This window comes from Bubalus bubalis, chromosome 3, assembly GCF_019923935.1.
Source record: "Bubalus bubalis isolate 160015118507 breed Murrah chromosome 3, NDDB_SH_1, whole genome shotgun sequence".
Taxonomy (NCBI): domain Eukaryota; kingdom Metazoa; phylum Chordata; class Mammalia; order Artiodactyla; family Bovidae; genus Bubalus; species Bubalus bubalis.
This window is the reverse complement of record NC_059159.1, coordinates 19,605,944-19,629,024: the sequence shown is the minus strand read 5'-3', so window position 1 is coordinate 19,629,024 and position 23,081 is coordinate 19,605,944. Positions and strand designations below refer to the sequence as shown.

The 23,081-nt window shown below is 53.1% G+C and overlaps 2 protein-coding genes across 14 annotated transcripts in view; one reads left to right on the top strand and one right to left on the bottom strand.

Annotated features, from left to right (window-relative positions):
* DHX8 (DEAH-box helicase 8) overlaps positions 1–3,195 on the top strand; it is a 28,469-nt gene extending 25,274 nt beyond the window's left edge. The window contains exons 19-23 of the mRNA XM_006046834.4: positions 119–256; positions 750–878; positions 1,054–1,250; positions 1,740–1,919; positions 2,512–3,195. Coding sequence (XP_006046896.1) covers positions 119–256; positions 750–878; positions 1,054–1,250; positions 1,740–1,919; positions 2,512–2,731 — 864 coding nt within the window. The 3' untranslated portion in view covers positions 2,732–3,195. The remainder of the gene's footprint in view (positions 1–118; positions 257–749; positions 879–1,053; positions 1,251–1,739; positions 1,920–2,511) is intronic.
* A 3,587-nt stretch (positions 3,196–6,782) lies between these two features.
* ETV4 (ETS variant transcription factor 4) lies at positions 6,783–22,161 on the bottom strand. 13 transcript variants are annotated; one of them, XM_006046836.4, is made up of 13 exons: positions 21,934–22,161; positions 21,302–21,444; positions 21,033–21,126; positions 20,758–20,805; positions 13,711–13,764; positions 12,393–12,516; positions 11,639–11,800; positions 10,989–11,257; positions 8,885–8,959; positions 8,656–8,724; positions 8,331–8,503; positions 7,964–8,065; positions 6,783–7,531 (listed from the first exon to the last, which is right to left on the bottom strand). In XM_006046836.4, exons 1-13 carry the CDS (start codon positions 21,977–21,979, stop codon positions 7,307–7,309), a joined length of 1,584 nt encoding a protein of 527 aa, XP_006046898.3. In that variant the 5' UTR covers positions 21,980–22,161; the 3' UTR covers positions 6,783–7,306. The 13 variants fall into 13 exon arrangements, with proteins under 13 accessions (XP_006046898.3, XP_025135840.2, XP_025135839.2 ...); XM_025280055.3 differs by having other exon boundaries at positions 8,900–8,959; positions 12,393–12,519; positions 21,934–22,160; XM_025280054.3 differs by having other exon boundaries at positions 12,393–12,519; positions 21,934–22,159.
* Between the last annotated feature and the right edge of the window lie 920 nt (positions 22,162–23,081).

Genomic DNA, 23,081 nt, shown 5'->3' with positions numbered 1-23,081 from the left:
CTTCTCTGGCAACTTCCTAATTGCAGTTGAAGAATAAGAAGGTGACAAGTAGTCTCCCTCCATGTGAGCACTGGTGAGGCTGACCCTGCCATCTACACATTGTTCCCTTCTATTCTAGGCCATGGGCATCAATGACCTGCTGTCCTTTGACTTCATGGATGCCCCACCAATGGAAACCTTGATCACAGCCATGGAGCAGCTGTACACGCTGGGGGCCCTGGACGACGAGGGCCTGCTTACTCGCCTGGGCCGCAGGGTAGGGGACAGCCCTAAGCCTCCAGTGCTTTGGGGAAGATTCCCTGGCTAGCCTTCCATTCTTTCTGTTCTGTATAAAAAATTAAGCTCTGAGGTCCTGGATAAGCTTTGACTAGAATTCTGCATGCCTGTGTTTAACCTGGATTTCCCACTATTAAGTTGAAACTATTTCTTCTTTACAGAAAAAGAAATTCTATCCAACTAATCTTACCTCATGATATGTAATTGAGTTTAGCCTTTGAAAAGATGTCTATAAAATTCCCACCTACCCCAACAGTAGTTATAATCTTGGTCATATACATTTTGTTGAAATTTATTTGGGAAATTAAAAAAAAAATTCTTCCGCTAGAGCGAGGCATCCCCTGCCTCACCCCCCCCGCCCCTCCCCATCATCATGCTTGGGTAAACTTCTGCCTTCTGTTACCCACTCTGATCCACGACTCCAGGTGGGTCTTTCCCAGAGTCACAGTTGTAGTTTCTTCTTCTCCCTCTAGATGGCAGAGTTCCCTCTGGAGCCAATGCTGTGCAAAATGCTGATCATGTCTGTGCATCTGGGCTGCAGTGAGGAAATGCTGACCATTGTGTCCATGCTGTCTGTGCAGAACGTCTTCTACAGGCCCAAAGTAAGGAGTGCAGGCCTGTGTCATGTAGGGGTCAGGCGAAGTGGGGTAAAGTCAGCCTGTTGCCACCCGAGTGCTTAATGTGCACACTTGATTGGGCCATGGAGCGTGTCCCGGCACTGCTGGGTGTTCAGTCAGTAGCTTGGGTGGGAAATGAGCTTCTCCCCACTGCTTGCAGGATAAACAAGCCCTTGCAGATCAGAAGAAGGCCAAATTCCACCAGACCGAAGGGGACCACCTCACCCTGCTGGCCGTGTACAACTCCTGGAAGAACAACAAGTTCTCCAACCCATGGTGCTATGAGAACTTTATCCAGGCTCGTTCTCTGCGCCGGGCCCAGGACATTCGCAAGCAGATGTTGGGCATAATGGATAGGTAACACCTGGCGACTTCTGTTCAAATTGAGTCTCCCTGAATGCCGTGCCGTGTACATGTGTGTCTGCATGTGTCTGTGAAGCTGCAGGCACCTGTACTCTTGCTCCTCACATAAAACTCTTTTCCTCCAGCTTTTGCATCTCTCTTGTACTCCTTCCCAGGTAAGGATGGGGCTGAGAGTCACTTTAGGAAGTTCCTAAGAGGAAGATGGTATATTAGTTATAGAAAATGCTCTTTGTTTACAGCATCTGTGACATTATTAGTTGGGTTGAATTATAACCCAGGCAAAACGTCTGGCTCTTGTGGCATCCATCTTGCCCACTGTGTCGAGCTGCCCCTATAGTGTACTTAGGGCTGGAAGGAGGATCCTAGTGCCGACTCCAGGGGTTCCATGAGGCGGGTGTTGGGTACTGTTATTCTGGAACGTAGAACCTCAGAAAGCAGGGTAGTCTCCCATCTTTGTCCTCTCTTGACTTCTTCTCTTGCAAGACACAAGCTGGATGTGGTGTCCTGTGGTAAGTCCACAGTCCGAGTGCAGAAGGCCATCTGCAGTGGATTCTTCCGGAATGCTGCCAAAAAAGACCCACAGGAGGGTTACCGGACACTGATCGACCAGCAGGTGGTCTACATCCATCCATCCAGTGCTCTCTTCAACAGACAGCCCGAATGGTAGGTGGACAGAGAGAACTTGGCAATCAGCTGGCCCTTTGTGTTTGTGTCCCCACTCACAGCCAGCACTTCCTAACGTAGCTTATGTTTCTAGAGCAGCAGAAGCCTGAATTAGACACAATATCAGGCCCTGTTGAGAGAAATAAAATCACAGGGGTGAGAGCTAGGAAGGATCGCAGAGATCTAGTGAGGTAGAAGAGAGCTGGAGACATAGAGCCTGGCCTGCTTGGCTTTCCCCATTCCCATGCAGCAGCCTCGCAGGTCCTCTTCAGGGTCCTGGAGTTCTATGGAGACAGCCCAGAAAACCACCCTCACACTTCACAGAGCAGGAAACAGGTCCAGAGAAGGAATGTGATTGGCTCTGTGTCACTTAACTCATTGGAACCGGCAGCTTTCTTGTGGTGAGAGGTGTGCAGACGCCTCAGTATTGGGGTGTGGCTGTCATAAACAGATTCCGGTCTCCTCAGGGGTCAGGTCGGAGAGGTAAGAGGGTCAAGTGCAAGCTCAGCTGAGGCCCGCTAGGGACCAGGGTGACTTGACCATGGAGCAGGTCCTATATTGGAGGTTTGAGCTCTCTCTCTGCCCCGCTTAGGGTGGTGTATCATGAGCTGGTGCTGACCACGAAGGAGTACATGCGTGAGGTCACCACCATCGACCCCCGGTGGCTTGTGGAGTTTGCGCCGGCCTTCTTCAAGGTCTCTGACCCAACCAAGCTAAGCAAGCAGAAGAAGCAGCAACGGCTGGAACCCTTGTACAACCGCTATGAGGAGCCCAATGCCTGGAGAATATCCCGAGCCTTCCGGCGGCGCTGAAAGGCAAGAATCTGTTGGCCTGACCTGCAGCCCTGGGCCAGGGCTCAGCCTTGCTCTTACTGATAAGAAGCTAGTCCTGAGGATACAGCTGTCTGGTGGCTGAATATCTCAACTGGGCATTTCTTAAACTTGACTCTCCTTCCTTCCCTGGTGGTAACAGAAACAGGGATTTGCCTGGTGTGATCAGAGCCTCCAGGTCCCACCGCCCCAAGGTGGGGTACACACTGCATCATCCCCAAGTAAGGGGAAACTTCTGCAGCTCTCGGATGGGAAAGGGGAGCCATGAGCGTCTGCTTCGTGGACTCAGCGAGGGCCCTGAGGCCCTGGCTGGTACTGTGTAGAAGAGGGAGCCATGAAGCTCACCCAAAGTGTTGGCCTCCCCCTCCTTCATACCCCTGTCCAGCCCCCGTCCTTTTGCTTAACCTGCAAATATTTATTTTCATAAACAAAAATGGTTCTCTGTAGCTGTTGCTTTTAGCTGAAAGTTTAGGCTATTGGCCTGGGCTGAAGGTGGGGAGATTTATTATCTAAGGCTTCAGTGGAGAGTCCCCTGAAACCAGAGCCTGAGGCTCTTTGGGCTGAAGGGTGATGCACACCCAGACCTCCAGTCTTATCTCTCAGCATCAGCACTGGTCCAGAGCTGCGAGGACCACACCGTGATTAACCACATCCACTGTACAGGCATTCTGCTCTGGGAGCCTGAGTGATTACAGATGCCGTGTATTGAATACAGAAGGCCTCCCTGGCTCCCTCTCCCGCCTGCCAAACTCACAGTATGCAGTGCGCCCTATTTCCTCTTGAAACACACAAGTAATGACACAACTTTCAGCTTATTTTTGGTTTTATTTTTATCCCCCTGATCTTTTTAACAGTTTTCTCTGGTCAAAGCCTCTCTCCTTCTACCCCAAAGTGAAAATCAATGTCACACCTCTCAGAGCCTGTTAGTGCTGCCCAGGATCTGTGCTCCTGGCCGCGTGCTTGGTGGTTTTCCCCTAGCGTTTGGTTGGGGAATGGCCACCTCCCAGGGCCCTGCTCACATTTCCTGAGAAGCCTCTGGACCTGGAAGACCATCAGGCAGATGCTGCCAGGCCAGGCTGTGGAAGTTGGTCTGGTGGAGAAACCCCTGGCAGGTTGGGCACATCCTGTGTTATGGCCTGAGCTGCCTCCATTCTCTCTACACTTGAGAGTTCTGAAATGATGTAAATACTAGAACTACTCTACAGTGGTACGTTAGACACTAAAGGAGACTATACACCCTACTAGGATGTGAAGGAATATAGGCTGCTGTTGGGAAGCAGACCAGCCTAAGGACACATTTCAGAAACAACCCAGCAGAGTCTGCTGACAGTAGATCCTTGCCCCTTCATTTAGCTGAGTGAGCTCTGGCGAGTCTCAGTGTGCCTCTCAGGAAACCTAGGCCAGCAGCTGAAGTCAGAGGATCTAAAGATCCTTTAAGGCCTTGTGGGGAGAAGGAGGAAACTGAAGCAGAAGCAGAGGCTGGCTACCCAGTCTTAATTCCAGGCCAGGTCTGTCTGGTTTAGGAACAAACTCTGGGCTTGGCAGCCCACCTGTCCCAGCAGGGTGACCAACACTGACGGCATTGGCACCTCTTAAGTCATCACCGCCAAGAAAGGAGGTTTGGATTTTAAGCTGAAATTGAAAAGGGGATGTTTAGCAGGCCAAGGCTCAGAGACAGCGGGCTGGTCATCTTTCTGGGTAAGGTGAGCAAAAAGGACCCAAACTCTGGGGGTGTTCTTGAACATCTCCCCAAAGAGCTGGGGTCACTGTCTCTGCTCTGACAACAAGGCAGGGGTCTGACCTTTTACTGTCCATGAGGAAACAGCATGTAGGCAGCATTGCTGAGCCTTCCTCGAGGGAACAGGGCTCCTGGCCAGATTGGGCAGGAGGACCCGCCTGCTGCTCCTACACAATGGGGCCCTTGTTTCTCTTCCCTGAAGCAATGTTTCCCGAGATTGAGTGACAGCCCAGAAGAGGATGTGGGTCTCGTGCAAGGAGCTGCAATCTTGCTGTTTACCCCACCCCTGCGGGAGCCTAGCTCCAGTCTCCTGCCCTGCACTTGTGCTGAGTCTGTGCCTGTGTGTCAGCTCTCCTGTTGGGTCAGGGGCCTTGGTCCAGGGTTTCCCTTCATACAGTCTAGAGCGTGGTTCGGTTTTGGCTGTCATTCCTTCAGCCAGAGAATTCTCTCTTGTGGTCGTGGTTGTGGTCTGGTAGCCATCTCCTCAGAGCAGTGCCCTTCATGTATAAGGATTTGAACAGAGTTGTGAAGAGAGGCTTGTTAGCATTCCAGAGGACAGAGGTCACATGTCTCAGCCCGTGGAGACCTTTCCAGGACCCTGTCTCTCCTCATAATGCACCTACTGAGACCTCAGGGTTTACACTTGACCTTTACACCTCTTCTCACCATGATAGCCTGGGTTTCATGTACAATTACAGGCTTCCCTGGTGGCTCAGACAGTAAAGAATCTGCCAGCAATGCAGGAGACCCAGGTTTGATCCCTGGGTCGGGAAGATCCCCTGGAGGAGGAAATGGCAACCCATTCCAGCATTCTTGCCTTGGGATATCCCATGGACAGAGGAGCCTGGTGGGCTATAGTCTACGGAGTCACAAAGAATTGGATGTGACTGAGTGACAAACATTCATGTACAATTATGTGTTTTTTAAAACTTTTTTTTTTTAATTTTCTGTCTATTGCTGTAAAGTTAGCACATTGTTTTCTGTTTCTGGGGTAGGGGGAGGGGAATAACATTGCTTTTTATCTGTGGGTTGGAGCCTGGTGGGCTGTAGTCCATGGGGTTGCTAGGAATCGGACACGACTGAGCGACTTCACTTTCACACATTGGAGAAGGAAATGGCAACCCATTCCAGTGTTGCCTGGAGAATCCCAGGGACAGGGCAGCCTGGTGGGCTGCCGTCTCTGGGGTCGCACAGAGTCGGACACAACTGAAGCGACTTAGCAGCAGCAGCAGCAGTGGTCAAGAGGCATCTCTTCCTGCAGTCTTGGCCTGAGTACTGGACAGGGGCTGTGAGTGAAGTGTCAGCTGTGGTTAGGCTGGCCCCGCCTCAACACAGATGTTCGCTGCGGTTCTGATGTAATTGGATGGAGAGCACCTGTTTTCACCTGAATCTGGCTCCTAGGACGCTGTTTACACAGGGACTGCCCATCCTGCCCCTCCCTCCTCCACAGGCCCTGTCATATTTCTTATCACACTTCCTTTCTAGATGTCACCCCTTTTTCAGCCTGGGCTCCCACCTCCCAACCCTGAAAACGTGGCTCGGGGTTCTGTTCTCCCCCCAGATTTGAGCAAGGAGAATCCATGCTGTTTCCCTTCCCATTTCCTGCGAAAGTCTGGCATGCTCTTCCTCACTGGCCAGGACCCAGGGCTCGGGGCTGCTCCAGCCTCCCTGTACCCTCTTGCCTGGGTGCTGACTTTTCCCGCTCCCCTCCATACAAACTGTGTCCCCACCTTCAGCAAAACAGTGACCTGGAGCCACAGCAGGAGAGGGGACACACAACTGGGGTTTGTACACATGGGTAGTGTGGTCATGGGAGTTTATCTGTGATCACAGAAACCACAGACCAAACCCTGCCTAAGGAAGCCCCAGGAGGGCTTCAAGGCTCTCATCAGTCCCCCTTCCCCTAACCTGGACGGGGAGATGGCTGCCCATCAATACATGAGATATTTCAGACAATCCTCTTGATAATCCTGGGAGGGAGAAGTCTGAGCAGCTATCACTGAGCCCGTTTTCCAGAGAAAAAAGAGATCATTTGTTTTTCCTAAACCCATATGGGAGGTTAAGTGTTAGGGCCAGGGCCCAAACTCTGGTTATGTGTCTCTGAAACCCCAGATCCTTCTCCCATGGCAGCCAAGAGGACACAGGAGAACTCACAGGAGAAGCAGGGGCCTTTATTAGGGTCTGGCAGATGTAGTGGAGGTGAAACCCCAGGCCTGGGCCTAGGAAAAGGCAGAGGAGAGGCAGAGGCCCCCGGAGCAGAGGCTAGCCCCCCCCAACACCTCTACCTGGCAAGCCCTCCCCTACCCCAGGTTCCTCACTCCAGCCTGCCCCTGCCCCTGGGAACACAGAGCACCAAGAACTGCCAAGAAGGACCCTCTAGGGCCACAGCTTGGAGGGAAGCACAGGATCCAGGTGGCTGTCTCCCTACCATGAGAGATCAGGGAAGCTCAATGTGCCCCCCCCCGACCCGCAACGGGATGAAGTGGGGAAGCTCCTCTGTCCCCCAGAAGAGAACGAACATGTTCTCTGTAGTAGGGAGAGGGAGTAGGGCTTGGCCTCTAAGCAGGACCTACCTAGAAAGGCCAGAGGTGAGGCCCCCATTGGAATTTCCCAGACGCTACACCTTCACGCTTGAAGTCTCCCCTTTCCCTTCCCATCGGTTCTGGGGAGCAGCTCAGAGTCTGGGCCGGAGTGACTGATGGGCAGAGGAGATCTACTCCAAAGACATCTGTGGGTTTCGGAGTGGGGGTTTCCCCGACACCAAATTCAACTATGTACACAGGCAGCAGCCCCAGCGGCAGGGGAGCAGCTGCGAAGGGCTAGTAAGAGTAGCCACCCTTGGGGCCAAAGGGCTGGGCAGGGCCAGCCAGCTCTGGGAGGTAGGCGGGGCTCTCGTCCAAGTGGGACAAAGGGACTGTGTCCTCCTCACTGACCGGCCGGTCAAACTCAGCCTTGAGAGCTGGACGCTGATTGTCCGGGAAGGCCAGAGAGAAGAGGGCCTCGGGCTCGCACACAAACTTGTACACATAACGCTCGCCAGCCACCTGTAGGGGGAGAGGGCTGGGTCAATGTAGGAGTGGAAAAGCAGCCCCCCTGTAGGCCCAGGCAGATGCGTGGGTTCCTCCTGCTGCTTCGTTTAAGAAGATGCCTCCCTTCACAGTTCTTTTCCATTACTGCTCATCACTTTTTGGAGAGAGGAAAATCTTAGGGTTGTCCATAATTTCTGGACTTCTGACTGGTTCATTATCTGCTCCTTCAAACTTGCTGAGATGCTCTCCTACCCCCAGCACCTTCCCACAGCCACTGCCCCCAACTCCTGGGTCTTTTTTTTTCTTTTTGGCTGCACCTCACAGCATACAGAACTTCCCCAACCTGGGATCAAACCCACCCCCACTACAGTGGAAGTGCAGAGTCTTAGCCACTGGACCACCAGGGAAGCCCACACCCACCCTGTCCTTGGACCCTTAACCCCTGACCTTCTGCATGATGCCTTTCTCGTAGTAGTATCGGAGTGAGCGACTCAGTTTGTCGTAATTCATAGCTGGCCGGTTCTTCTGGATACCCCAGAGCCTGGCAACCTGGGGACAGGGGATAGTTGGGGGATGGCCAGGGCAGCTCAGCAGAGGAAATATGAGGGGCAGGTCAGAAAGAGTACTTGAGATTCTTGGAGCACATGCTCAGCTGGCCCTGCAGCTAAGCACCAGCCTGCAGACCCCAGTTTGGCAGGAATTCAGGTTAAATAAAGCAGCAGTGCTGGTGAAGGCACATGTCATCAGTTCCCAGGGTTTATCTCCAGCCCCCAACGCTGTTGGGAGGAGCGGTAGAGACATCTGAGAGGCCCACCTCCTCAGGCTCAATTAGTTTGAACTCCATCCCCCGGCCGGTCCAGGCAATGAAGTGGGCATTCGTCGGGTCATCGAGCAGGGCCACCAGAAACTGCCACAGCTGCAAGGCACCCCGGCGCTGGTAGGGTGGTCCCTCTCGGAAGGCTCCCATCCCTTCCTGCTTGATGTCTCCTGAGGAACATAGGAAACAAGAGGTGGAGGGCTTGTGCCTCTGGTGGCCCAAGCAACCCCGTCCCCTCCCCCCAGGGGTCTCTCCAGCCCCTTTCCCATGAAATGTGATTCCTGGGGGGACACAGAGGGCTCGAGTCAGTCACTTCTCTGACCTTCAAACTTCTCAGGGACGACACAGACATCATCTGGGAATGGTCGCAGAGGTTTCTCATAGCCATAGCCTTGAGGAGGAAGTGTGGGGGTCATTCAGATCTGAGGGCTCGCTGATACGAGACCCCAGAGAGTCCAGAGGGACTCCTGGCCAGGAACCCCTCCCCCACAGCAGGACTCTATCCTCCAACTTGGAGGGGTTGGCAGGGGAGGAAGAGGGGGCTGCCTTACCCACGGTTCTGTCACCTGGAGAGGGCCCGGAGAAACCCTCTGTGTGAAGGTACATTGAGGCATACCCAGGGACATCTGGGGGGAGGAGAAAGAAGGGAGATGTTGGAGGTGGCTGGGGTGGGGGCGGCAGTCCCCCACACATTCAAGAACGTGCCAGCCTGCCTTCCGGTTCTTTCCCCAGAGGCCCGCCTACCCCCAGGTCCCAGGGGGAAGTTCACCCAGAGGGAGTGTCAGGCTCGAAGCCCTCAGCTTGAGGGCTGGGCCAGACGGCCTGGATGGCAGCAGCTGAGGCCCAGCAAAGCTGCTCCACAAGGCCCCGGATTCCAGGAGCAGCTGTTTCCTGTGAGTTTAGAGGGGAGGAGGAGGAAGGTAGAGATGAACCTCCGGGGAAAGGGTTCGGTGTCCCAGGCTAAGATTCCCCTGGAATGGGCTGACGTCCGGTCAGCAGGGCAGGTTCCAGCCCAGTGCGGGTGTGAGGGAGGGAGGAAAGGGGTGTGGGGGCAGGGAGAAGAAACATATGTATCTATTTGTGGAAAAGGCAGTGGGCACACCCGGCCCGGCCCTCTGTTTCCAGCTCCGACAGTAAAACAGTCCACTCTATTTCATTCCATTCCACAGGATTGACACCCCACCTCGAGGACACTGTAGTGCAGCCAGCCTGTCAAGTGCCAGCCCCTTCCTGCCCTACCCCCTTCACTCCCACTTATGAATGAGATGGTGAAACCTGACACCTCCGGGAGGAGGCGGGAGGGTGGGCTCATTCGAGCCTCCATTTTGTGAATGGAATTCCTGACTCCATTCAGAGGAAGCTGAAGGGGGAGGGGCAGGAGTTCAAGGGCATGTAACTGGAGCTCCTCCGGTCTGCCTCCTTTGAAGGTCAGCGGACAAGAGCGTCTCCCTGCTACTTCCTCCTCACTGCGGGGACAGGGCTCAGGCGGAGGGCCCTGGGCTGGAGGAGAGGGGCTCCCTTCTGGTTCTGATTCAGGCAGCCTGGGGGATGTGGGGCTCATGCCCCTACCCCTAAAAGACTGACACCAGGAAAAGGGAAATTCAAACACTCTAGGCAGCTCTGAGCCTAATCTAGACTCTGAAATTTTTTTTTTCTAATGCAAGTTGGCAGATAAACTCAAATTCGGAGCTGGTAACAATGTTAATTAACTCGGGGCTTCCCTGGTGGCTCAGATTTTAAAGAAACTGCCCACAATGCAGGAGACCTGGGTTCAAACCCACACCTGGGTCCGAAGATCCCCTGAAGGAGGACATGGCAACCCACTCCAGTATTCTTGCCTTGGGAAATCCCATGGACAGAGGAGCCTGGTGGGCTACAATCCATGGGATCACAAAGAGTTGGACACTACTGAGTGACTAACACACACGAACAACAGTGTTAACAGAAGACAAGATTTCTTGGGCCTTTCCCTGGCTGCTTGGGCTTTTGAGCAGTAGCTGTTGTTTATGAACACCGTGGCTGAGTGCATCTCATTTCCATCAACAGCCAGGTGGAGCTAGAATTTAAAGTAGTCCCTACTTCCAGTCCCCAGCTCAGGCCAGGAAGGTGGGTTGTTTCAACTAGGAGGCTCAAACAGGATGTGGCAGCCACACCTGAACCCTGCCTTCCAATTGGGAAGTGTGAGCCTGGCTAGTTCAAGTTCATGTTCTCCTCGTTCAAATCCCTTTGTATTTCTTAAGCTTCTGTGGGGACAGGGACCAATGACACGTCCTATTCATCCGTGTCCACCAACTGCACACACTCATGCTCCTGGCATAGTACTTTCATCCCAGTAGGTATGTAAGCCCCCAAACACCCGTTAAATAGAAATGGGAAGAAATGTCTTAACTTTCCTATCAAGTCACAAGCTATCTGAAGGCAAGGACCTGCACATCTCACTTACTTCTTATCTAAATATAAATCTGCTGATTGAAAAGGGACAGTTCTTTTGAATCTATGAAAAGAAGTTGTAGGTGCATGGGTTGAATATATGAACTAGTAAAAGGATAGGAAGGGGAGACATGTGTTTAATGGCACTGTCCACTCGATCACATGCCACCCCACCCGACAATCCCCTTGAAACTCCTCTATCCCCTTCCCGGGAGCATCTCTTACCTGAGTCGTAGGAGAAGTCCGTCTGTTCCTGTTTGATCACCACCCCCGCCCCTGGGTACCTGTGCCCACTGACTCCACCCTGGCCCACTGCTGGCTGGCCGGCCTGTTCATACAGGGGGTCAAGGTATTCCTGCTTGAAGCTCTGCTGAGGGTAGGGTGGGCAGGGCTCCGACAGCTGGTGTTGGTAGGGGGCAGGGAGGGGTTCACGGCCCGCTCCCTGAGAGGGTGTGAAGGAGTGGCAGACATCCAGGGGCTGCTGGAAGATGGAGCTGCATGTGGTTGGATGGAGAAAGAAGAGAAGAGAATATTAAAAGTAGTCCTCCAACCTTGAGGGATAGGATGGGGAGGGAGGTGGGAGGGGAGTTCAGGATGGGGGACACATGTACACTCATCGCTGATTCATGTCAATGTATGGCAAAAACCACTACCATATTGTAAAATAATTAGCCTCCAATTAAAATAATTAAAAAATAAAAGAAGGCCTCCTTGTGCCTGCTGCTCTCAGAGCTTACAGAGTGTGGGGGCGGGGGTGAAGGAAGGGGCAGGGAGAGATCAATACCCTCACCTTTCCCGATGCCAGGTCTCTTAAGGGCCAGTGAAGAACACTCAAGAGCAAAACTGGTGAGATGCGGCTCTCCTTGTCTCCTTACCTGTGCTCCCCGAGGTACCCGTGGCCAGGGTGGGGCTGGGAGGCGCTGGAGGATCTCAGGAAATTCCGTTGTTCTGCCCGGGGAAAGGGCTGCAGGGGCGACTGTCCGGGGGCACCAGGGGCAGGGGACTTGATGGCGATTTGTCTAGGGGGGTCATAGGCACTGGAGGTGAGGGGGAGGGAGACAGGGGTGAGGGGGCAGGGAAGCTGGGCAAGCATCTTTGAACCCTTCATTCCCTGGGAAGTCAGGTCACAGGGATTATGGGAGAAGAGAGGGTGCCAGGATGCCAGACTCTGCCCAAATCAACTTTTTTTTCTTTCTTAATCCTAAAGCCAGGTGTAATCTTGAAAACAACCCTCCCCAGCCCACAGCAACTGGGCAGGGTTAGACAGTGGCTTCTCCAGTGGAAATAATCTGCTCTTTTTAATATTTTGGCCACAACGCGAGGCATGTGGGTGGGGGGTCTTAGTTCTCCAACCAGGGATGGAATCTGCACCACCTGCACTGGAAGTGCAGCCTGAACCACTGGACCACCAGGGAAGCCCCTGCCCTGGTCTTAATATACATCCCTTGAACCCGCTGTATTTTTCATCCTAACTACTCAGGAAATCCTGAGCTATATTACCCTATTACAGGAGCTCAGAAATCCTTTCTATTGTCTAATATGCATCTCAAATGCTGCCACTGCTCACCAGGTGCCCACCCCCAACCCTCCATCCAACCCTTCCTTCCCCAGGGCAGGGCTAGGGCTCACCTGGAATAAAGGCACTGCTCGCCATGGTGATAGGGGAGGCGGGGCTTTCTGCTGCAGGACAGGGCCGGGTCTGTGCAAGGACTCTGGGGCTCCTTCTTGATCCTGGTGGTGGGGCTGTGGAAAGCTACTGTGGGGGTTGGGGGAGGCAGAGCAAGGCCAGAGAATGTCACAGGAGAGGCAGGAAGAGCTTCTGCTGCCCTCTGACATCTGCTCGTTAACCATCAGTTGGATGCTGGTATAGCCTCATCCCCCTTCTCTGGGTCACAATTGTCAGAAGAATCATAGACACTTCTAAGAACAGTCCAGCTATTTATATTATGTCTAGTTTTATACTTTTGGCTCATGTCCAGTATGAACCAAAGAAACTCTAAAGTTCAACATTTAGTGCAACCCCAAGCCAGCCCCACCCTGCCCAAAACACCTTTGTAGGAGCAAGCACATCCAACCAAAGGCCTGTGGTTTTCCTGACCATCCTGGAAAATTCCAAGGGAGAGAATGTTTTCTTATTTGGGGCTATAAAGCATCTTTCTTTTTCTGGTTAAGGTTGGATATTAGCCCACTTGCATGTCAGCTGACTAGCATCATACACACACTCCTAATTATCCGTGAAGAACACTGGCCTTTCCTGTGGCCCCTGCTGGGTCCGCCAACTCCAGCCACCAAGCCGAGCATTAAAGAGTTGGTTTCAAGACTGCAAGTGTGAGTCAAAACCCACAATCGACTGCTCTGTTGTGGATTATTTGTGCTCTGCTTCATTTCATTGGTTAAGACCGTTAAGCTAAGTATCAGACATTAAAGCAGGGTTTCTCAACAGTAGCACCAGTGACATTTGGGCCACATAATTCTTTGTTGGGGGCTGTCCTGAGCATCGCAGGATGTTAGCAGCCTTCCCGGTTCTATCCATTAGATGCCAACAGCACTGCACCCTCAGCTGTTAACAACCCCAAATGTCAACAGACATTCGTCTCCTGAGGTGCCAAGTCATCCCTAGTTGTGCACAAGTAACTTAGAATGGCAGAAATGGCCCCCACTGCACTGGTCCAAGCCCCTCGTTTCAGAAATAAGGAAAGGATCAGAGAGGTGAAGCGTCTGCTCCAAGGTCACACAGCTAGAATGGGCAAGCCCCGACATGCACTAAAGTTTTCATCTCCCAGTTACTGCTGGGCCTTTTGAGTCCAAACCCAAGAATGGGGAGCTCTGCCCTTCACCCTTTTTTCAGAGAACAGAACAAGTTGATCTTTTGTGATCCTCTATCCCTATGACTCATTTCCTGCCCTCCCCTACTCCCCATCCCCTCTACCCAGGGCCCTCTACTCACAGTTTTCCGAATGGAAATCAGGAACAAACTGCTCATCACTGTCCGGTACCTGAGCTGCAGAGAGAGGTCAGAGGTGAGTCTGGGCTGGGGGCCCTCGATGGCAGCCCTGGCAGATTCCATTATTGCAACCCTGCAGATTAGCACCAGCCAGAAGGGGCAAACAGCTTTCCTAGGACTGAAAGTAACTCCACCCAGGTCCTAGCACCCTCCCTCTCGGGGCTCCCTTAACACCCTGGAGGGAAGGCTGCAGTTCTCAGAACCCGTCTGAGCAGATTCCAGAGTTGTGTCTTAGGTGCTTTGTCTTTTTGCCCTCCATTTTTCTCAAGTGAAGATAACCCAGCCCCTCAGAGTTTACAGAGTTCCCTCAAAGCAGAGTCACATCTGGGATGGGCAGGCATGACAAGGAATGAGAGTCTGTGGACTTAGAATCGCATGGGAAGATTCTTAATCTGGGCTGGGCCCAGAACTTCCCAGGTGAAAGGTAGAAATCTAGAGCCTGGGAAAGGAGATGGAATAGAAGGAAAAGACTGGTTCAAGGAGGTGATAAGAGTATGACAATGGGAGAGGAGGAGGCTGGGGTCACAGGCGGTCATGGTGCTTTATCCCTTTGATGTGCAACTAGGAGAGAGAAGGGCTTCCTAAACTGGAGCTCTGAGGAGCACTCCCAGGGTGCCAGTGTGGGTGGAGCTGGGTTTGGGGATTAGGCAGGAAAACTAAAATAGCACAACAGCTCATCCATGGCCCCCAGACTGGATATCCGGGCTCTGATTTCCAGTTCTTATTCTGGCCTCGCCAACTCCTTCAGGTGGGATCCAGCTGAGTACCTCTGCTGACCTGAGAATCTTTGCCCACTTTTTGCCCCTTTCTCAGGAATAAATAGATCACAGCAGGAAGGGAAAGGGTAGACACCAAGAAGGACTTCCTGATAGTCTGGGAAGAGAGTGGCTTGAAAGTAAGGCAATGGAACCCACAGAAACAGGTCTTTTGTCCCCTGTAGGCTGCTCTCAGTGGGCAATGGGAAAGCTCATGGATAAAATGACGGGAGAGTTGGAAATGGCTGGTAAGGGTGAGGGATACAAGGAGATGGCGAGAACACTGTCATTCGTCCCAGTCTATACAGAACACACCCCAATCTCTATGGTTTCCCTCCTGGGCCAAGGCTCCACTGTCTTCCTTGGATTTCAGCCATGACCTCAGATCAGAACTCCCTACTTCTACTCTCCACATGGCTGTCAGAGGGATCTTTTATAACAGAAATCCAATCACTTCTCTCCCTTGCTTAAAGCATGAATCCCAAACTCTTTGCCCTTGGCCTCCGTGGCCCCGAAAGTTCTGGCCCTTGCTTGTCTCTCTGACCTGCCTCTCCTTGCCTGTTACCCTCCAGAGCTCTGGTCTCCTTTTGGGTCCTGATCAGCTTGACCCCTCTTCCCCACATCCTGGCCTGTTGTTTTCTGGCCTCTGAAGTCTTAGCTCACTTGGCCCTTTCAGAGGCCTTCTCTGACCACCCAAACTGAACTGGTCCCTCCTGGCTCTTGATCACATCCCTGTTTTATTTTTTCCCAAGCACATATGAAATGCTTTTACTTCTTGAAAGCATTAATTTAATTTATGCATATGTAATTTATGTGTAATTTATCATCCATCTATTCTACAAAGAAGTTAAGCTTGCTGAGGACAGGGGATTTATCTGTCTTGTTTGTCTGACTCCCAAGCACCCCAGAAACCGAGTCCCATTCAGAATAGACACTCAATACATTATTTGTAGACTATATGAATAAACATACAATGACCCCTGTCCTCAGGCCAGTGGGAGCAACAGGGGCCTGGGAGCAAGAACTAAGGAGATCCTAATCAACCAGCCCTTCCTTCCCTTTGAGGGCCCCCTCTCCACCACCAGGTAATATTAGAGGCAGGTCCTCCAGGGAAAACACATCTCACAAAGGATGCTTAAGGCTGTGATCAATTGCTTGGCAGGTGGATTCTTTAAGACATCAGAGGTGTCAAGTGCTTTAAAATACACATTTATCGAGGGGAGGGATAAATTGGGAGTGTAAGATTAACAGATGCACACTATCATTTATAAAATAAACAGCAAGGATTTACTGTGTACCACAGGGAAGTCTATTCAATATATTGTAATAATCTATAAGGGAAAAAATTAAAAAAAAAAAGAATATAGGTACAGACACACATGTATATAACCAAATCATTTTGCTGTACACCTGAAACCTAGCACAATATTGTAAAGCAACTGTACTTCAATAAGAAACAATAAAAGAAAATACACATTTATAGATGGGTGACTTCTTGACAGAGGGAACCCAACGGCTGAAGGGTTTAAGAATCAGGAAACCCCCAGCCCCTAAAGAACTTATGGAAGAAAAATCAGCACAGAACAATTCTGAAGTGATCAAATAGATCAGTAGGGCATGAAATCCCTTGGCAAAAACAAACAAACAAAAAACCAACACAGTACATCTTTTTAGGAGCGCAACTAGGGTACAAAGGCAACTGTTCCCAAACTGGCCCCAATCAAGAAGCCTGGGACACTCGTAGAAACAGGTTCCCAGGCCCCACCCTTGGAGAGTCATTCCAAAGGCCCAGGGTGGGGGTATGTATGTATGTATGTATCTATCTATCTATCTATATATTTTTTGGCCACACTATGTGGCAGGCATATGGAATCTTAGTTTCCCAACCAGGGATCAAACCCTCACCTCCTGTATTAGAAGCTCAGTCAACCACTGGACGACCAGGCAAGTCCCAGGGACCTGTATTTTAACACACGCCCCTGGTAGCCCCTAAGAACAGGCAGGTTTGGAAAACTGGATAAAAGGAAGGATGCAAAACCTCAACTGCCCAGGGGGGTAAGACCCAAGCCCATCCTTGCTGTGCCCTTTGGCACAACCATAGGTGTGAGCCCCCCAGACGGGCAGAATGGGGGTGACAGGAGCAAAATGAACACTATTTCCCTCCCTGCTACCTGGGCAAGAAGGGTCCCCAGGGTGGGAGAGGTCAGCACATGGGGGAGGCTGACGCACTCTGGGCCCCCTCTGGGGCTTCATTAACTGCCAGTTTCCATTGAGGTAATGGGCTGGGGGCATCTCCTGCTGGCGTCACAAGCCAGGTCACATGATGGTAGAGAACCCTGGGGTCATCTTGACTTTCCTCTTGGCTCAGGCCTGAAGGTTTGACCAGAATCCCCAGTCCCCAAGGAGTCCAGGAGGCCACCCCCAGCACCCTGGTAATACCTCAAAAGAGGTGGTGCTGTCCTCATCCCAGCCCAGGAGAGATCAGCCAAGGCAAGAATGGGCTGTGGTGTGAACCCTAATGCCTGCCTGGCCCCTCCCCAGAGCGCCAGCTCCTCCCAGAAGGGCAGGACAGGGCTGCCCTCCGTGGCTCAGAGACTGTCAACGATGGAAACAGGAACACAGCCTCGTGTTCCTGGAGAGCAGGAGAATTTCTAATGACCATGTTTGGTCTTGAATGTCAGCCACTCTTTATTTATTTGTTGACTTGGCTGAGCTTAGGCTGCCAAGCCAGTGTGCCAGGGTCTGCCCCCAACTCCATCCTGGCACCAAGGTGGAGTTTATCTGCCTGGGGACATGGCAGAGGATTAAGGAGGAGACAGGAAAGGTGCCAAGCCAGCATAATGCCCAGAAAGAGAATTTCAGGGAACATCCCTCCAATGGAAGGGGAGTCAGTAGAAAAGGGGCTTAGGGGCTTCCCACCTGGGCTCCAGGAGAACAGGTAGGTTCAAACAGCCCATCCCAAGTAAACCACCCACTTATACAATATATACTCCATCACCTTCTCCCTCTCCGAAGGTCCAATTACAGGGCAGAGGGGCCTCTTAAGGAGCCCCAGTGGAAATGGGGGGAGGATCCCCCGGAGCTTCTCCTCCATTTTGTCACCGCTGGCCTCTCCCCCTTACCCCGCCCCCACCCTGGCAGCATCCTGGAAGGAACCAGTTCTCTATCTATGGAGGCGACATTTGTCCCCAAGAGCCTTCTGGAAGGGGAGGAGACAGAAAGATATAGAAGGAGGCGTTGTAGCTAGGGAAGACCAAAGGAGGGAATTAACCCCATCTCTTCTCACAGACAGGCTGAGCCCCAGCGTGCACACACATGGATTCACACACACCCAACTGCCTTTTACTTCACGGCTTTACACGGGTGAAACACATCCACATGGGACCTCTTTTTGGATTTACAAATACGAACAGGGAAAACCAAAGGACGAGGGGGCTGCAGACCTCAGAGGAAGACTTGGGACCGATGGTTCTTATGCAAGGGGGAGCACAGACCCACCCCTTTTAGAATCTCATAGGAGCTATGGATCCTTCTCTTAGAAATATTCACATTCCTTTGTGTATGTTGCATCCTCAACGATTTTATACACATATCGGAGGGCTCAAGGACCGCTACAACCTATCCACAGAGCTTGTGGGAATCCATAGACCCCGTATGGATTCCTGCCTCATACAAAGAACATACATGACCCAGAGTCAATGTTTCTTATCACCAAGAGACCAAAATCATTGCCTCTGAGTGTTCCAGAGGGCTCCCCACAAACCCAGAAAGGAACCCTCGACCAGAAGCACATCTTTGACAATAACCAGACGCAGGTTGGGCTCAGCCGGTCGGAGCCTGGGGTTTCCCTGCAGTAGCCTGGTTCTTTCTCCAGCAATTCAGCAGATTCCCAGGCACCCCGAAAATAGACACACCTTCTTAGCCTCACATCACCCCACCCCTCTCTCCATCTAGAAAACCCCCAATCCAAAGATGTCTGAGCTGCCTCCACAGACCCCTGCTCACCCTCACCCTCTATGTTGCCTGGACACCAGATGCTGAACCCAAAACCACCTCCGCCAGAATCCAACCTGGTGTCCCCCTAATTCTTCACAGCCCCACCCACACTTCAAGGACCCACGGCTTCAATCCAAATTGGGGCTTTAGGGAGAAATCAAGCTCCGGCCCCCAGTCCTACGCACCCCACCACTGGCAAGTTTCCAAAGGAACTAGTCCCTCCCTGCCACCCCAAAGCTCCCTCTGGGCTGCAGGGGTCACTGACCTGGTGGGAAGAGGCAGGAGAGGAGGCTGGGGTGGTGCTGGGACGGTGCAGGGGGACAGGGCCCCGGCAGCTGCATCTGTCTCCGCAGAGAGAGCGAGAAGGAGCAATCGGCCACAGCATCCCCCCCTCAGGCCTGGCCATCCATCGCCAGCTGGGAACCTGAGCTGCTCCCTCAGAAGGAAGGAGAGGGAACCAAGGAGATCCCAGCACCTCCCCCCCACCCAACCTGCGTCTTGCGATCCCCACCCCCACCTCCCCACCCACTGGATTTAAATGTACAGGGACTTCCAGGGCAGCAGCGTGAAACACACACTGGCTGTCACGCTGACACATGCAGATAGACACAAGTACAATTTCTAGACCCCCACAGCCAAGGGGTGGGGCTTCCAAGGTTGATAGAAGATGAGAACGTTTTCCTCCCCTTCCCATTCCAAACCCTGCTGCTTCCGAAACGCCAACGTCTGAGCCTACCCCTAGATCATAAGCCCCAGGAGCTGCCCACTTAGGGGAGCCTAGGGACCCTCAGCTGGACAGACAGGAGCCTGGCAAGCCAGACAGAAATCAGGCATTAGGAAAGGAAGTCTTTGAGAGACCCTGGAAACTGACACCACTGCGTTCTTTTAGCTCCAGCTCAGCTCCGGAACCTTGAGCGGAGGATGGGCAGGATGGGCAGACTGGGCATAACTCTGCTTGTAATTCACAGCTGGGCACACAGGGCTTGCAGAATCAGGAAAGACGGCCACAATCTCCCTAGAGCCCCTAGATCTCTCCAGCACCCATGAGGACGTTGAGCCTTGAATTCCAAAATGTCTTGAGTGCTTGCTCCATGCTAGTCATTTTGCTAACGTATATATTTAGGGTGATACCACAGCGGTCACAATAGAGCTAGTCTGTCTAGTCAGGGGTCTTTCCCTTTTACTCCAGGCTTTTAAAGATGGTTCTAGAGGAGCTGGGTTTGAGTTTTAAGAAGTCATCCAAGAGACACAGGTGGAGGGATGGGGAGAGCTCAAAAAAGAGAAAAGCCCTTAAGAAGGGGTTCCTAGTGCTGTGGTTTCTTGGGTTTCAGTGTTACAGTGAAGGGACCCTCAGATGGGGGTATTAACCCTTCCCTCTCAGAGACTGTCTCAACACCAAAAGCCACCTACCTGCAGACCTGCTAGTGACACCCTTGGGCTCTACCCAAATACACCAAGGGATCCCACTAGGAGACCTCCTAGAACACACCTCCCTACTCAGAGGCCCAGCTACTGACCCTACTCCAGCCAGCTCGCAGCTCACCCCCTCCACCATCACCCCCGACTCCTGCCCCCAGCAAACTGGAGGAGCAATTTGCCTATGGAAGGAGGAGGGAGGATCGGCTGCCATTAGAATTACAATCAAGGCAATTTGGGGGAGAAGCCCTGGGCTGCTTTGCCAAAGTAATGCAAAAAAAAGAAAAAAAAAAGAATTATTTAAACTTGTTATCCTTTGGCTCAGACAGTAAATCGTTTGGTGCTGGGGGTTGGGAAGAAGAGAAACCAAGGGGGTAAAAATGAATGTTTCGGCAATTCCAGAAGATAGGTAACAAATGAATTGCTCCTTCTCTTTCTCCCTTTTCTTACACTCACTCCCCCGCCCCAAAACCCTAACACACACCTCAGCCTGGGGGCTGGTGCCAAACAAACTTTGCAAATGAAAATTTCAACCAGGAAAACGGGCCTGGGGCCAAGTTCCATTCAAATAGGCAAATACCCCACACAATGGTCTGATTCATCCCCAGGCCTAGTTACACAAGCCTGGCTCTGGGCAGAGAAAATAAATATCAATATAAGTATCCACACAGGGCGCTGGAAAGAGTGGAAAGGCAGGATACTTGGGGAAGGGGCCTTGCAGAGGCCCTGGAGGCCAGCAAGAGAGGAAGTGAGCTAGGTTGGAATACTAGGGGTAGACAGCATCGCCCACCCCAATAATAGAAAAGGTCACAAAACTACTCACCTTCAGCGAGCCACGTCTCCTGGAAGTGACTTAGATCCTGGAAGAGATCTGAGGGGGTGAATAATGGAATGGAGAAGGTGAGGTGGAGGTGGCGGTGAGAGAGTGGGGAACCCTAAGGAGCCCAGTGACCTCCCCCTTGGGGGTTGGAGGAGAATGAACCGAGTCCCTTGGAGGGCTATTTTTTTGGGGGGGGGGGGGAAGGGCGAGGGCTCCAGGTTCAGCCCTCAGGATGTGTGAGGTGGGGAGGGTCGCGTTTTGTCTCGCTGTCTCTTTACCTTCGGAGTCGGGGGGCGGCAGGGAGCCCGGGTCCATGAGCTTCCCCTGTGGGACCGTCAGAGCTTCGCGCAAGCTCCCATTTCCGGGCGATTTCTGCGGGGAAGGGGAAGAATGCCCCCGAGTCACCCTGAGGCCGCCTGGTCTGGGGGGCGGGGCTGGGGTCCCGGGGTGACTCAGGGGCGGGCAGCCCTGGACCCCGCTAGGGCCGCGGGGTGGGTTGGGGCGGGTGCAGGGAGGGGGCGGGCGTGGAGGCCGGCGCGGCGCTCACGCTGCAGAAGGTGTAGGGCACTTGCTGGTCCAAGTATCCGCCTTTCATCCTCCGCTCCATCCGGCCGCTCCCTCCGGCCACACGGCCCGGGCCCCGCGCGGGGGCAGAGACCTGGGGGCGGGGGGGCTGCGTTCGCACACCGTCTGGGGAAGGCAGCGAGGTGGGGGTGGGTAAGGGCGGCAGGGAGGGGCAGTCCCGAGGCTCCGGGTCCGACGGCAAAACTTCTCCGACTCACTCAGGCGATGGGGAGGTTTCCGCCTGCAGAGCTTAGCGCCGCCACACTGCCCTCCCGCCAAAGGAGGTCCCACCTGCTCCTGGGAACCGGGGTCGCCGTTTCGGCTGCTTTCTGCAGCCCTGCTTTGCCCAGACTTGGTTACATAAGACGTGTGTGTGTGTGTGTGTGTGTGTGTGTGTGTGTATGCGCGCGCGCGAGTGTGCGCTCGCGCGCGGAGGAGCAGGCGAGGCGCGCACCATTTCGCACGCCCACAACTCAGGCGCCCCCTCCAACCCTGAATCCCAGCGCCTCCCACCCCCTGCCCTGGAATCTGCGGAGGCGGCGGTGAGAGTGTGGTGAGTGTTGGATGCGACGCTGGGAATCACACTCTCCCTCCCTCTCCCTCCCGTAGCCTCACCTGAGGCCCGGGCGTCTGTACTGGAGCCGCGAGGGGTCCCGAGCATCCCCCCTGGGTTGCACCGAGGGCCGCGGGGCTAGGCCGGAGCTAGGCGACCCCGGCCCCGGGTCCCTAGCGCACCGGCTTGTTTTCCGGGCGCCGCCGACAGTTGTGAGCCGGGGGGAGCCTCTGATTGGTGCATTTCCTTCGCCTCTGCCTTGGCTCTATCTACCCCCCACCCCGCTCCCTTTGTTTCATTGACTTTTGTGAATGAAACCCCAGGGCCCGGCACGCCCGCCAATCCCGAGACTCGCCCTGCCGAGCCGGGGGGGCGGAGTTTCCCAGCAGCGGGGGCCAATGAGAACTCAGGGGTTGGCTCCCGGTTTCATTCACCGCTTGGGCTCCCATTCATAAAAAAATAAACTCCTTGCGGCCGGAGTTCATTCATAAAGAGCTGAGAGAAAACGAGGGAAGCCAAGGACCCGACGGCTTCTCTGTGGGACTCGGTGGTGACCCTGACGCTCTGCTAACTCCTCCGGCTGGCGTCTGCACACGTCTTTGTGCATCCGCGTGTACGTGGGAGTGTGAATGTATCTGTGTGTGCGCCCTGGGGGGAGGCGAGCGGACTTGCATGCCCAGAGGAACAATAATAACGAGCATTTATGAAGCTCTCTGCTTCCACGTGCTCATTTCATTCCCATAAGCTGGCGAAGGGGTTCTATTGTTTCCATTTTACAGAGACTGAAAATGAAAACTCAGAGAGGGGCGGTGGCTTGGCCACTCGGGGCGTCTGGAGTTTGCAGCCCCCACCCTCTACATTTTCCGGTATAGCCCTTTGAGGCCACAATTAAGTGAATTAAAGGTATATGACAACAACTGATACACAGTAGGCGCTCAATAGATGTAAGCTGGCACGGAATCCAGGCTTTTCCACAAGGGTCTGTTCTTTGCAGAGCTGTTCTGTGACCCACTTTCTATTGATTGAAGCAGAAACTAGAAGCCCGGCTTGGACCTCTGAAAGTGCATTTCTCTCTCTGCTATCTTTCCTCTTATCCTGAGAGCGTACACAGGGTATTAGGGAGCAAAAACCCAGAGAGCTGATGATCTGAGAGCAGGACTGCGTTCCGTTCTAGCCAACAAGCTTCTCACAGTCTTTGTCACCTCATTCA

What these genes read in the sequence shown, in the direction of transcription:
- ETV4 (XM_025280054.3), bottom strand. Translation starts at nt 21,979, where the DNA reads ATGCTCGGGACCCCTCGCGGCTCCAGTACAGACGCCCGGGCCTCAG. An exon ending in GGAGACGTGGCTCGCTGAAG is followed by an intron (nt 13,765 to 20,757) that starts GTGAGTAGTTTT and finishes CTCTCTCTGCAG; the next exon opens with CTCAGGTACCGGACAGTGAT. An exon ending in TGATTTCCATTCGGAAAACT is followed by an intron (nt 12,520 to 13,710) that starts GTGAGTAGAGGG and finishes CAACCCCCACAG; the next exon opens with TAGCTTTCCACAGCCCCACC.